The 15,141-nt window shown below is 34.5% G+C and overlaps 1 protein-coding gene across 7 annotated transcripts in view; it reads right to left on the bottom strand.

The window, feature by feature from the left end:
- Positions 1–15,141, bottom strand: part of evi5b (ecotropic viral integration site 5b) — a 73,563-nt gene that overhangs the window by 17,476 nt on the left and 40,946 nt on the right. For 4 of the 7 annotated variants that reach the window (XM_028443693.1, XM_028443692.1, XM_028443695.1 and 1 more), the window contains 9 exons: positions 14,612–14,836; positions 13,866–13,940; positions 9,688–9,957; positions 9,287–9,376; positions 8,787–8,884; positions 6,617–6,677; positions 6,487–6,540; positions 4,537–4,569; positions 305–448 (listed from right to left, as the gene is read on the bottom strand). In XM_028443693.1, the coding sequence (XP_028299494.1) occupies positions 305–448; positions 4,537–4,569; positions 6,487–6,540; positions 6,617–6,677; positions 8,787–8,884; positions 9,287–9,376; positions 9,688–9,957; positions 13,866–13,940; positions 14,612–14,836 (1,050 nt within the window). The remainder of the gene's footprint in view (positions 1–304; positions 449–4,536; positions 4,570–6,486; positions 6,541–6,616; positions 6,678–8,786; positions 8,885–9,286; positions 9,377–9,687; positions 9,958–13,865; positions 13,941–14,611; positions 14,837–15,141) is intronic. The other 3 variants (XM_028443696.1, XM_028443694.1, XM_028443697.1) reach the window with 3 other exon arrangements.

The following is a 15,141-nucleotide window of genomic DNA, read 5'->3' as shown; positions in this document are numbered from 1 at the left end:
AAGGAGATAGGAGGGAATATTCAGACTCAGTTTTAGGTTGGTTCTTCATCTGTACGGCACTACAGCAAAAATGAAGCAGGAAGATTTTATCATGAATTTACAACATTAAATGATTTGTATTCAACCTCATCAGTGATGTTACTAATCATTTTTGCATCACTGTATACGTTACACACATTGTGGTTGGAGCGAGTCTGGAGAATGTCTATATATTTCATTCTATTTTGTGTTTTGCCGCCCCTGGCCGAGGTCTCACCCTCCACCTGTGGTTGGAGGCCCTTCTTCTTCTTCTTCTTCTTCTTACCGCTTGTGGCTGCTGGAGCGTCATGATGGTGGTCTTGGCCTGCTCCAGCTGAGCACTGGTGTCCTCGCTCTGCTGTCTGACCGTGGCCAGCTCCCGTTTGACCAGGTACGTTTCCTCTGCCTCCTGCGCTCGGGTCACTTGTCCCTTTGGACGTAACCAATAGCAGGAGAGGGGTGTGGCCGGGTGGCGTGGAAGGAAAAGATCAGATTGGAGAAGAAGGGATTCATGCACGGTTTATCAGATCAACATGCACTGAAGATTGGAATTACTTACTTTTAGTCAATTGATTTATTTAATGCATGTGCAACATTTCAAACATGCACATTTTACAAATCAAATACTTGAAATGTAATCTTTTCTTTCAATTTTGATTTCTTTCCAGTTGAACTATTTACTTTATATATATATATAAATATATATACATACGTTTACTTTATATTTGATGCCAACAACAACTTTTAAATGTTGAGACAAGGTTAAGGGTAGAAATGTTTCACATTTTAGTTTCTTTTTAAAACTTCTGATGGCATGACGGCAGAAAGTTTACTTTAAATTTGGTAGATATGAAAAACATGCAACACTCGTCAAGTCTTACAAATATTACTTAGAAAAAACTGTATTTTCTTTCTCCACTTATAACAGTGACCTGACATACTTTAGGTCCTACAATGTTTTTACAAGTTTGTCCTAAAATCTTCAAAATATTCTTATCAGTAAATCTATGTCTAATAAAACACATTATTATGCACCATATTCAATTAATTATATTTTAAAAATGGGACTACTTTACAGTTTAGAGCCTGTTCCTCCATCTTGAAACCAAAAGTAGCACAAGTTGTTATTGTGACTGAAAAATCTACTAAATCATCCAGAAATCTACTAAATAATCTATAAATCTATTAAATGATCTATAAAGCTACTAAATCTATAAATGTACTAAATGATCTATAAATCTATTAAATAATCTATAAATCTACTAAATAATCTATAAATCTACTAAATAATGTATAAATCTACTAAATAATCTATAAATCTATTAATGATCTATAAATCTATTAATGATCTATAAATCTATTAAATTATTAATAAATCTACTAAATGATCAATAAATCTACTAAATAAATTAAATTATTAATAAATCTACTAAATGATCAATAAATCTACTAAATAATATATAAATGTACTAAATGATCTATAAATCTACTAAATAATCTATAAATCTATTAAATAATCTATAAATCTACTAAATAATCTATAAATCTACTAAATAATCTATAAATCTATTAAATGATCTATAAATCTACTAAATCTATAAATGTACTAAATGATCTCTAAATCTACTAAATAATGTATAAATCTACTAAATAATCTATAAATCTATTAAATAATCTATAAATCTACTAAATGATCTATAAATCTACTAAAAAATCTATAAATCTATTAATGATCTATAAATCTATTAAATTATTAATAAATCTACTAAATGATCAATAAATCTACTAAATAAATTAAATTATTAATAAATCTACTAAATGATCAATAAATCTACTAAATAATATATAAATGTACTAAATGATCTATAAATCTACTAAATAATCTATAAATCTACTAAATAATCTATAAATCTATTAAATGATCGATGAATCTATTAAATTATTAATAAATCTACTAAATGATCAATAAATCTACTAAATAATCTATAAATCTACTAAATGATCGATGAATCTATTAAATTATTAATAAATCTACTAAATGATCAATAAATCTACTAAATAATCTATAAATCTACTAAAGAAATCTATAAATCTACTAAATAATCTATAAATCTACTAAAAAATCTATAAATCTATTAAATGATCTATAAATCTACTAAATAATCTATAAATCTATTAAATGATCTATAAATCTACTAAATGATCAATAAATCTACTAAATAATATATAAATGTACTAAATGATCTATAAATCTACTAAATAATCTATAAATCTATTAAATAATCTATAAATCTACTAAATAATCTATAAATCTACTAAATAATCTATAAATCTATTAAATGATCGATGAATCTATTAAATTATTAATAAATCTACTAAATGATCAATAAATCTACTAAATAATCTATAAATCTACTAAATGATCGATGAATCTATTAAATTATTAATAAATCTACTAAATGATCAATAAATCTACTAAAGAAATCTATAAATCTACTAAAGAAATCTATAAATCTACTAAATAATCTATAAATCAATTAAAGAATCTATAAATCTACTAAAAAATCTATAAATCTATTAAATGATCTATAAATCTACTAAATAATCTATAAATCTATTAAATGATCTATAAATCTACTAAATGATCTATAAATCTACTAAATAATCTATAAATCTACTAAATAATCTATAAATCTATTAAATAATCTATAAATCTACTAAATAATCTATAAATCTATTAAATGATCTATAAATCTACTAAATAATCTATAAATCTACTAAATAATCTATAAATCTATTAAATAATCTATAAATCTATTAAATGATCTATAAATCTATTAAATAATCTATAAAAGTATTAAATGATCTATAAATCTACTAAATAACATATAAATCTATTAAATAATCTATAAATCTATTAAATAATCTATAAATCTATTAAATGATCTATAAATCTATTAAATGATCTATAAATTTATTAAATGATCTATAAATTTATTAAATAATCTATAAATTTACTAAATGATCTATAAATCTACTAAATAATCTATAAATCTACTAAATAATCTATAAATCTACTAAATAATCTATAAATCTATTAAATGATCTATAAATCTATTAAATGATCTATAAATCTACTAAATAATCTATAAATCTATTAAATGATCTATAAATCTATTAAATAATCTATAAATCTATTAAATAATCTATAAATCTACTAAATAATCTATAAATCTATTAAATAATCTATAAATCCATTAAATGATCTATAAATATACTAAATAATCTATAAATCTATTAAATGATCTATAGATCTATTAAATAATCTATAAATCTATTAAATGATCTATAAATCTACTAAATGATCTATAAATCTATAAATCTATTAAATGATCTATAAATCTATTAAATGATCTATAAATCTACTAAATAATCTATAAATCTATTAAATGATCTATAAGTCTATTAAATAATCTATAAATCTATTAAATAATCTATAAATCTATTAAATAATCTATAAATCCATTAAATGATCTATAAATATACTAAATAATCTATAAATCTATTAAATAATCTATAAATCTACTAAATAATCTATAAATCTATTAAATAATCTATAAATCCATTAAATGATCTATAAATCTACTAAATAATCTATAAATCTATTAAATAATCTATAAATCCATTAAATGATCTATAAATATACTAAATAATCTATAAATCTATTAAATGATCTATAAATCTATTAAATGATCTATAAATCTATTAAATGATCTATAAATCAGGCTGAATGTTTCACTCTAATAGAAAACAATGGGATGTTTACAGGCAGTGGGGCCGTGTGACATCATCAATCACATGATTTAAATATGGAGGAACACAGGCTCTAAAACTGTAAAGTAGTCCTGTTTTGAAAATATAATTAAACAAAAATGTTGAATAATAATGTGTTTTGTTAGACATAGATCTACTAATAAGGACATTTATAAGATTTTAGAACAAACTTGTGGAGGATCACTTTAACCTCAATTGTGAAATATTGTCTGAGAACCGTTTCTAAGTCACGTGTGATGACGTTAAGCCTAACCACAGCTTTTCAGGGCTTCAGTGTAAAAACAGACATGACTTCTATTGGTTAGTGTGTTTAACTCAGTCCATACACAGGTTAGGTTAAAGCACATGGCCAGCATCAAATCTTAAAGTCCAATTACATTATTAAATTAAAATATTCATAGTGACAAAAATAGGTTGAAATAAATGAAATGTTGCATTAGGTCATGACATCAGTATTTTTGATATAAAAAATCTTACAAAATATCAATAATACAATATATTTTTGGTAAACCATGCATATCTATTATCAAGGTGTTAGATATTATATATATTATATCATATTATTATCTCTTTACAATAATCCTTTAATTAGATGCAGCGTTATTGTAGTCCTTCAGCTAATCAGAGGCATGCAAAGAGCACAGGAAGGTAAAGGTGCAGCACAGGTTAGGAAGAGGAATATACCTGGATCAATCTATCTGCCAAGGAAGCACTTTCCTACAAAACACAAAATATACAGAACAGACAGCAGAGAGAGAGAGAGAGAGAGAGAAACATCCAGAAGAGAGTTTAAAGCTCACAAAAAGAACACTTCAAAGAAGAAGTGCAATGTTCATTTGTCCCTCCAGATACACACAGTGATGCTCATGTTTATGGGTAGAAAAAAGGAACATTGCAGAGAGATGTGATGAAGATGTGATGAAGATGTGATGAAGATGTGATGAAGAGGTGATGCAGAGGTGATGCAGAGGTGATGCAGAGGTGATGCAGAGGTGATGCAGAGGTGATGCAGAGGTGATGCAGAAGGAAACAGTGAGTGAAGCGTGGGGAGCTGGTGACAGCGTTAATGTTCTCGTTGTTGGGTCGGCATAGGGCTGGGCGATATGAACCAAAACTCATACGTCCATATTTTTTCTCAAAATGTCGATATACAAGATTATTAATCTCAATATATTTAACTCAATAAAGTCTGACCAGAAAGATTATTTAGAAATTTGCTGATGAAAAATGCCACATAGACACATTTATTAACAAATCAGCTGTAGAATCTCCTCTCAGGGACAGCACGTGTGAGTAAGCTCTGTAGTGTGTCTTGTTTAGATGAAGGTCTGAATTTGAACACACTCACTGATCATCTAACTAAGCTTTACATGATGTTATGAGAAGTAGCAAAAAGCAGAGACTCCTAAAACCAGTATTTTAATACAAAATAAACTATAAAATATATATCTCAGAAATATAAAACATTGTAAAGAAGAACATTGTTTGACTGCACTCTATAAATAATAGTAAATACTTGTATGATGTGATTTGTACTGTATGATTGTGTAAATCAAACCCAGTTAGAAAATATAAAGATACAGTATGTATCGATACAGGCGATATAGTCATTTTCTATATCGCCAAAATAGAATACTCAAAATACCCTAAATCACGATATATTGCCCAACCCTAGTCTGCATTAGTAACTGCGTTATGGCACTGCTTTAGAACCACAGAGATCCTCCCAGCAGCCAATCACAGAGGAGCGACCACCCTTTAGTATCCATGGTAACGCCACATGCTGACAGTAACACGTAAAACAATATGACATGCTTTGAGATTAATATCAGCCTCCGTCATGTTCTCAGTTAGTCACAGACATCGTCACCATGACAACCAGCAATCCAGATGCATTAGAAATGATCAACAAAGTATCGGCACCCCTGGAATTTTAGCAGAAAATACACCATTCCTTCCAGAAATAGTTACAATTCCAAATGTTTTTGGTCTCTTAGTCTCGTCACATTAACGACAACTCAACCATGCATCCAGGGGTGTCGGACTAGTGGGGGTAGGGTGGGGGGGGGCATTTTAAACATTTTTAGATTATTTATATGTGAATGTAAAGAGTCCTGTGTGAAAATAAGCTGGTTGTTAAGCAAAGCTGTACACTAAAAACAAAAATTCCTGCTGCATCATTGCTCTAGCTCCACCCCTTTTAGATAGGAATAGGGTTAGGGTTCACCCTAACACCGGACATTAGTGATATTCAATATACTGCAATATGTAGCTATGGCCCTGCCTGTGTTAATTTACCATTCTAAACATTTTATCCAGTCCTTTATTTTTAATTGTGTGTAAGATTGTGTACATTTGTGCCTTTTTCTGCTTTTTTGTGTTATTTCAATGCACATAAAGAAAATAAACATGTGTTCATCAGAAATATTTGGAATTGCAACTATTTCTAGGACAAATGCTGTATTTTATGGAAAAATTCCAGGGTTGTCAATACTTTGGTCCATGACTACACATTCAGAGTTTGACAACGCACACACAGGCCAGTCCAGTTAGTGATGGACACAACTGCATGGTGGGGACAGATGCATGATGGGATGCATGTGTTCACACAGCTGAATGGGTTCATGTTCGTACCTTCTCCAGCGTGTCTATCCTCTGCTTCAGCAGTCGATTCTCTGTCCTCAGCCTCTGCACAACAACCAATCAGCTTCAGTCAGACTAACACGTGACTCACACTTCAGTGAAAACTACTGTGTACTTGTACCTTTATCTCCACCTGCTCCTCCATCTCTTTAGTTTTGATTGTAGTGTACTCTTTCTCCAACCTGAACACAGAAACACAAAAGAGTGAAAGTGACGTGAAGTGGACTCACAAACATTTACAATCTGCCACAATTCAACACGCAAGATATTCTTGGACTAATTAGGTTTTTGAAAACATCCTGATTACATGAATTGTTGCAAAATGCTAAAAAAAAAAAAAAAAAAAAAAAAAAAAAACCTCAAGAAACATTAAAGGTCCAGTATTATGCTATTTATCACTCATCTCCATTTGTTCTAAGAACCCTGACAATATTTGAGGATTATTTTCCCAAACTCGGCTGTTTTCTGGAGTTTTATCCTCTGAAAAGTCACTTTAATGACGCTTCTAAAAAATAGGCTGTTTTATGGGCCTTCATGCATATGAATGAGTGTGTGAACATATACGCTACTTCAGGGTGTGTTTATCACAGCAGCAGTAAATCATTAACAGTGTTTCTCCTCCACCTCACCTCTACTGACCACAAGAATAATCATTTAAGACGATAGTCTTGTGACGTCACAACGCGAGAAAAATTCAACTGTCCTGTTTTGAGCTGAGTTTTTACAAAATGTGGGATAACAAGGGAGGGAGGAAACAGAACTTTATCATCTTTGTTTCTCTGAATGAGGCTAAAGAAATGTATATCACTGTAGCTACACCATTAGAAAGTGATTTTTCATAATACTGCTCCTTTAAACTAGAACGATTCAATAGAGCAGTGGTTCTCAACCATTTCATCCTGCGAACCCCAAAATAAAGCATCCAGAGACTTCACCCGGGTCTGCCAGTCCAGAGGCCCAGCACCCCCGATGACAACCCCACAACATCCAGGACCTTGAGGAACCCTGAGTGAATCTCATCCCCCGGGGCCCTCCCACAAGGAGCTTTTTAACCATCTCAACAACTTCAGCCCCAGAGATAGGGGACCCCACTCCTGGGTCCCCAGGCCCTGCTTCCTCATCGGTATGACTGAATGATTTAATGCATTAGCGATGGTCCAGAACCAAAGCCCCACTCTGCGTCGGCGAGCATAGTCTCGCCCTGACCGTTGCCGTGGAAATAGGTGAAATGCAGAGGAAATAATTTGAGATTCTTGTGATTAATAAGTGTAGTTGTTGTGTGCTGCTGTTATTGAGTGGATATAATATTATTATTAGCGTTCCTTCTTAAGGTTTAATAAGAACAGACATGTTTATTTTGGTTTAACTAAAAAATGTGTTATTTGTTTAAGCACATATTTGTTCTCCTGACTTTTCCTGCACTTTAGTTCATAATTCTGTTTGATAAAATTTAGTTACATTGAATGCTACAAGACTGCAAGTCAAAATATCTAAGTTTACAACAGTAATTGAAGTAAAGAAATGGACTGTCACATTTCATTGATTTATTAATTATGTTGAAAAATACATGAACAGAAGACCTTGAAAAAAAATCGCAAATTAAATTGCAATATTAAGGAAATTAGCAATTTTCCAAAACTCGTTCAGCACTGCTCATGGGAAGGCGTGTCGGTGGGATTGAGGAGGATGGTGGTCCAGAAGTCGTTCTCCATGGCCTCACCAAACTCCTCCCTCTCCTGGAGGAGAAAGTTGAAGCTTCTTCTGACGGAGACTCGTTTATTGTGTCTTTCTTGTGGTTTTGTGTGTTACTGGTGATAGTAAGCATTTTTCTGTCTTGATGTGTGTGTTTTTGGTGTCATTTTGTTGTCTGTTCTTTTTATTATTCAGTATATTTTTCTCTTATTTTGTGTTTGTGTTGTCGTTTTGTTGCTGGTAATGTATATATTGATTATTTTTTTTAACTAAAAAATAAACATCATGCTTTCATTTGTTAATTTTCCCCTCGCTCACTCTCTTAAGTACCCTCTGCAGTGCTATTGCGTGCCCCTAGGAGTACATGTACCTCCACTTGAGAAACATTAGTCTAAGGAATCAGAGAATCAGAGTGACAGCAATGTTAAACTGTCATTTTAAATATCAATTGTTGTAGGATTTAAATCAAAAGTGTTTTGAACAAGCATCCTTTACTTTTGTTGCATGAGATTTTAAATATGAATGTTTATACATTAAAGTATAATAACTCTTAATAGCAAAGACCACCAAAAAGACGGTTAGTAATAAGTTGTACATACTTCTTCATCTTCTTGGCGTTGTATTTAACTTGATAGGCAGCCTGAATGACCTTCTCAGGTCCACTGTCCAGCTGGTGGGGGATGATCTTCTGAAAGTGCTGAAACAAGAAGAAAAGGATTAGAGCTCCGCAGCTTACACGTAGTCGTTATTCTGGTTAAAGCTGCAACAACGAATCGACAAAATCATATATCATAAAAATATTTCACTGACTGTGATGCAGAGATGTTTGATTCACCTGCGGAGCTTTGTGTGTGCACACGAGTGTTTGTGTGTGGGCATGAAGTCTTTGTGCACATGAATATTTGTGTGTGCGCGCATGAGTGTTTGTGTGTGCGCGCACCACAAGTGTTTCCGTTCACGTACCATGAGTGTTTGTGTGCGTGCACATGAGTATTTGTGTGTGAATGCACCACGAGTGCGCACCACAAGTGTTTGTGTGCACGCAGAGTGTTAGTGTGTGTGCACACCACTAGTGTTTGTGTGTGCGTGCGTGCGTTACCTGTAACATTCCTTCCATGTCGAGCTGGATCAACTCAGACTGGTTCATCTGGAGGATGGCCAGACCCACACGGAACACAATCTCCAGACCCTACAGAGCACAGAAGACAGTCAATCAGTGTTGGGGTCAATTATATCTTCAATCATGTTAAATTACAATTCTTAAAAAGAGGGAAAAAAAAGGGGAAAAAAAGACAGATTCTTTTTGTAATAGTAAAAAATTGAGAAAAAAGAAAAATGTAAGAAAAAGCACCAGATTTTTAAAATAACAATTATAATCAAGTAATAACTGTAGTTAATGATTAATTATGCAACTACAATTATAATTGAGCCCAACCCTGGTGTGAATCACAATCCAGTGTGTGTTTCCACCAGCAGGGGGCAGTGTTTAATCAAACTGACCTCACACATGAAGATGTCAAAGATCCTGGTGGCCACGGGCAGAGGGAAGGTGGTGAGGAAGATGGTGAGGAACCAGGACGAGGCGTACATGGAGGTGTGGAAGCTCTGAGCCTGGAAGTGAATGTGGAGCTCTGGGAGCTGCTCCTGGATCATGAACTCAAACTGGTACATGCACAGACCCAGCTCCGCCATGCTGGGTTTAAAGAGCTCCCGTAGCCTGTAGTCCTGCATCAGCTTCACAAACACACAAAACGCCTCCTCCTCTGGCATCTAGAACAGAAACAGGACCATGATCAATCAATCAATGGTGCTGATCCCAATTTTTTATTGCACCTTACTGTATATGTTCATATTTATTTTATTGTAAAACATTGCACAAAAGAGCAGCAACTAACAATTATTTTCATAATCGATGAATCGGTCTATGAATTAATAGATTAATCGATGAATCGGATAGTATGGTATGTATTATATACAATTTACAATAACTCAATCATTAACTTTTTATTATTTAAATGTCTTTGCAGTATTAGGTCGCGCACACACACACACACACGCACACGCACACGCACACGCACACACACACGCACACACAAAAAAGTATTTATTCAGCCACTAATTGTACAAGTTCTCCCACTTAAAAAAATAAGAGAGGCCTGTAATTTTCATCATAGATAAACCTCAACTATGAGAGACAACATGAGAAAAATATATCCAGAAAATCACATTGTAGGATTTTTAATGAATTAATTGTTAAATCTCTCTGTACAATAAGTATTTGGTCATCTACAAACAAGCCAGATTTGTGTCTCGCACAGACCTGTAACTTCTTCTTTAAGAGGCTCCTCCTCCACTCGTTACCTGTATTAATGGAACCTGTTTGAACTGGTTATCAGTATAAAACACACCTGTCCACAACCTCAAACAGTCAGACTCCAAACTCCACTATGGCCAAGACCAAAGACCTGTCAAAGGACACCAGAAACTAAATTGTAGACCTGCACCAGGCTGGGAAGACTGAATCTGCAATAGGTAAACAGCTTGGTGTGAAGAAATCAACTGTGGGAACAATTATTAGAAAATGGAAGACATACAAGACACTGATAATCTCCCTCCATCTGGGGCTCCACGCAAGATCTCACCCCGTGGGTCAAAATGATCACAAGAACGGTGAGCAAAAATCCCAGAACCACACGGGGGGGCCTAGTGAATGGCCTGCAGAGAGCTGGGACCAAAGTAACACCCTCAGTAACACACTACGCCACCAGGGACTCAATTCCTGCAGTACCAGACGTGTCCCCCTGCTTAAGCCACTACATGTCCAGGCCCGTCTGAAGTTTGATAGAGAACATTTAGATGATCCAGAAGAGGATTGGGTGACGGTCATATGGTCAGATGAAACCAAAATAGAACTTTTTGGTAAAAACCTCCCTAGTGAGGCGTTCAGGGCACGTCCCTCCGGAAGGAGGCCCCGGGGAAGACCCAGGACACGCTGGAGAGACTATGTCTCTCGGCTGGCCTGGGAACGTCTCGGGGTCCCCCCGGAAGAGCTGGAGGAAGTGGCCGGGGAGAGGGAAGTCTGGGCCTCCCTACTGAGGATGCTGCCCCCGCGACCCGGAAACGGCTAAGCGGGAGAAGATGGATGGATGGATGGATGGAGATGGATGGATGGTAAAAACTCAACTTGTCGTGTTTGGAGGAGAAAGAACACTATACCTACTGTAGAGCTTCATAAGAAGCATTTCAAGGTCCTGGAGTGGCCTAGCCAGTCTCCAGATCTCAACCCCATAGAAAATCTTTGGAGGTAGTTGAAAGTCTGTGTTGCCTAGCGACAGCCCCAAAACATCACTGCTCTAGAGGAGATCTGCATGGAGGAATGGACCAACATACCAGCAACAATGTGTGAAAACCTTGTGAAGACTTACAGAAAACATTTGACATCTGTCATTGCCAACAAAGGCTACATTACAAAGTTTTGAGATTAACTTTTGTTATTGACCAAATACGTATTTTCCACCATAATTTGCAAATAAATTCATTAAAAATCCTATAATGTGATTTTCTGGATTTTTTTTTCTCATTCAGTCTCTCATAGTTGTAGTGTTGTGTTCAAGATCACACTATCCGAGACCAAGACTTGCCCGAGACCAAGACTTGCCCGAGACCAGAATGCACCGAGACCAAGACAAGACCAAGATATTCGGGAGCCGAGACCGAGTCAAGACCATAAACATTTTTTTTTTTTTCAATTTAAAAAAATCTATAAATAAATAAAATTATGACAAGGTTCAACAGTTAAATAACATTCTCTATTTAATTTTAGTTTATTTTAAATACATTTGACGGACAAAAAAGGTGCCTGCAAAAAATTAACTAAAATATTAAAACTACTACTACTACTGATAAATTCACAATTATTCTACATGTTTGAAAACAATATTTTTATGTCAGCTGAATGTACAGCAAGTGTTTAAAAGTATTTCTACCAAGAAATAATGATTCTTGATTCTGATTCTTTGAGTTGTGCAGGTCAACAGGTCACAGAGTTCACAAGATCATTTTTTAGTTTGAAAAAGCCTTTACACAGGCCATTTTTATTAAATCACTTAGTTGATATAGTTTAATATGGTTACTGTAATGTAACTAGAATATTCAATTAACAAAGGTTTCCAACTGTAACTGTAAAAGTGAAACTTTCTGAAATAAAACTACAAACAAGTTGTCATCAGTGTAAAAAACATAGATCTACAGGTAGATGTGAAACTAAATGAAACAAACCCTGGAACAGTCATGTGACAAATTAATCAATATTATTATTATTCTGGATACAGTGGAAACAGAAACTATAAAAATAACTATATTGTGAACCTGTTTATATTGTGGGGAACATATTATATACATAAATGTAATTAGAGTCTAAAGACACAAAAAACACCACTTTATAAAGAAAATAGACTAAAATAAGACCTTTTTACAGTTATTTGACTCATTCTGTGCTTGTGCAACTCTGTGGCGATGACGCGCTGGTGATGACATAAACCAAGATGGCGGCGGCCGGACTACATTTATTCATGGTGATTGTTTTCCGGAGTTTTACTGGGATTTTTACCGGTGATTAGTTCATAACTCCCTTGCGCTCCGCGGTCCAAACTGACACCGTAGTCACACACGTATGAGTGTCACACACGTCACTCAGTCACATTAAGGAAGGTTGTGGTCATTATATGCGGTGGATAAAATAATAAATAAAGGATTGTTTTATCCCGTTCTTCTCCGTGTTATTATCACATTATAAAAAAGTTTAAAAATAGCAGGAATTAGTGCTGGTCTCTAACGGTCTTGATGGAAAATCCCGAGTCCGGGCAGCCCGAGTCCAAGACAAGACCGAGTCAAAATGCTTCAGAGTCCGAGACAAGACCAAGACCTTTAAAATTTGGTCTCGACCACCACAACACTACATAGTTGAGGTTTATCTATGATGAAAATTACAGGCCTCTCTCATCTTTTTAAGTGGGAGAACTTGTACAATTGGTAGCTGACTAAACTGTTTTGCCTCACTGTGTGTGTGTATATATAAGTACAAGTACCTTAAGAAATACTTTAAACAGATGTGAATAGATGTAATAGGTTACTTTAGTCTAAATATAAATAATCCATCCTCACTACATTACAAACCAGTGTCCTCACTCACACTTTAAGGCTTTATCTTTAAACTGTTATCACCATTGTGAATTTAAGTTTATCTATAAAGCTCATTTAAACCCTGCTTAAGATGATTAAAGTGAAATAAACACTGGCGCGCACACACACGAACGCTTGTGGGCGCACACACACAAACACTCGTTTTTTTAATTATTCAAAACCATCTTATGTTACCTTTTTACTGATGGCTTCTTTAAATGTGGTTCAGTCGTTACAATAATATATTTCATCCAAAAGGAAGAAAAAATACATGTAAATTATGTGACCCTTTTTTCATTACAAATAAAAGTACAAGTGAATAGTTTCTTTTGAAAATCTGTTGTATTCTTTGGTTAAAATACTTCGCTCTATGTTAACCTGTGTAGCAGATGCATGATCACATGTTCTAATGGGCGGGGCAGACATTTGCGGAGGTGGAAAAGATGGGTTTGATATGCAAGCATAAGTTAACATGTGGTGAGGAGGAGGAGTCTTACCTGCATGAGTAGCAGCCCTACGATGAAGGCACTCCCCTGGCAGTAGCCCACCTCACGGTCCACCAAAGAGTATGCCTAATAAAACACAACAGCCTCACACATCTGTACACACGTAACCAACTCCAACCAGGGTTGGGGTCACTTAGAATTGCGTAATTATTTACAATTATGGTGTAAATATAAATGGAAATGTAATTTTGAAAATCTGCAATCAATTAATGCAATTAAAATTATATAACAGATTATAATTTAATGCAAAACAGTGGAGCCATGTTACAGTTCTATGTTCAGTTCTACACATATGTAGTTAATAATTAAAATTTGTTTCATATCAAGCTTTCACACATTTTACCATTTAAATATATAGAAATCTAGGCATATACTAACACACCAATAATAATAAAAACCGATATTTTCATTGATTAGGAAGCCTAACAAGGTAATCAATAGATAGGAAATTGATTAATGATAAATATTAGTTATTAGTGTATTTTACAGCGGACTAAGGACCCGTTAGCATTAGAGATGCTAACAGAAAGCTAAAACAAGAGGAAGGTTGACTTTTATTGGCTTATTTATTTCAGGCTCAGTAATTGACTAATGATAAAAAATAACTCTAATTTCATTATAATTGGAAAAAATGCTGTTCACTGTAATCGGAATTGAATTGTAATTGAAAACATAATTGTAACTTAAAACTGTAATTGAGCCCAATCCAGGCTGAGACACTGAGGAACGAGTCGTACCTTCATGACATTAAAGAGCACTTCCTGTCCCAGGCTGTCCTTCTCCTTAAAGAACTCGTGCTCAGGATACGTGCGGGCAATGTCTCTGCGAATCAGCTTCTCGCAGGGCGACGTCATCTTCAAGAGGTCCGAGTACTGGTCCTTGATGGGCATGTTCTGGGCGTTGCACAGCAGCTGCCAAACGATGGCCCGGAAGTGGTGAGGGATTCCTTTTCTGACCAGATCCTGAAGAGTTACAGCACAAGCTATTAACTCGCTCAGTGCCATTGACGAGATAACTCGTCATTTGTGTTTTTTCACAGAGATTACTAGAAAACACCCTGGCGGAGGTCCCTCATCAATATCTAAGCTGTAGTGTGATGTAGGAACTAACTGTGCCCTGAAGGTGGCAGCAGTGCACCTTCAGATGTGAGATTAGCCACTGATGCTACCATTAGCTGGGGGGAGAAGCAAGGATGAGGGAGATTATGGCGCTATGAAGTGATAGTGTGACGTATCCAGCAGCTCACAGCACCACATACTAACACAGA

The sequence above is a fragment of the Gouania willdenowi genome, chromosome 4, assembly GCF_900634775.1.
Source record: "Gouania willdenowi chromosome 4, fGouWil2.1, whole genome shotgun sequence".
Classification (NCBI taxonomy): domain Eukaryota; kingdom Metazoa; phylum Chordata; class Actinopteri; order Blenniiformes; family Gobiesocidae; genus Gouania; species Gouania willdenowi.
Note: the sequence above shows the minus strand (reverse complement) of the source record. Positions and strands in the feature narration are given on the sequence as shown.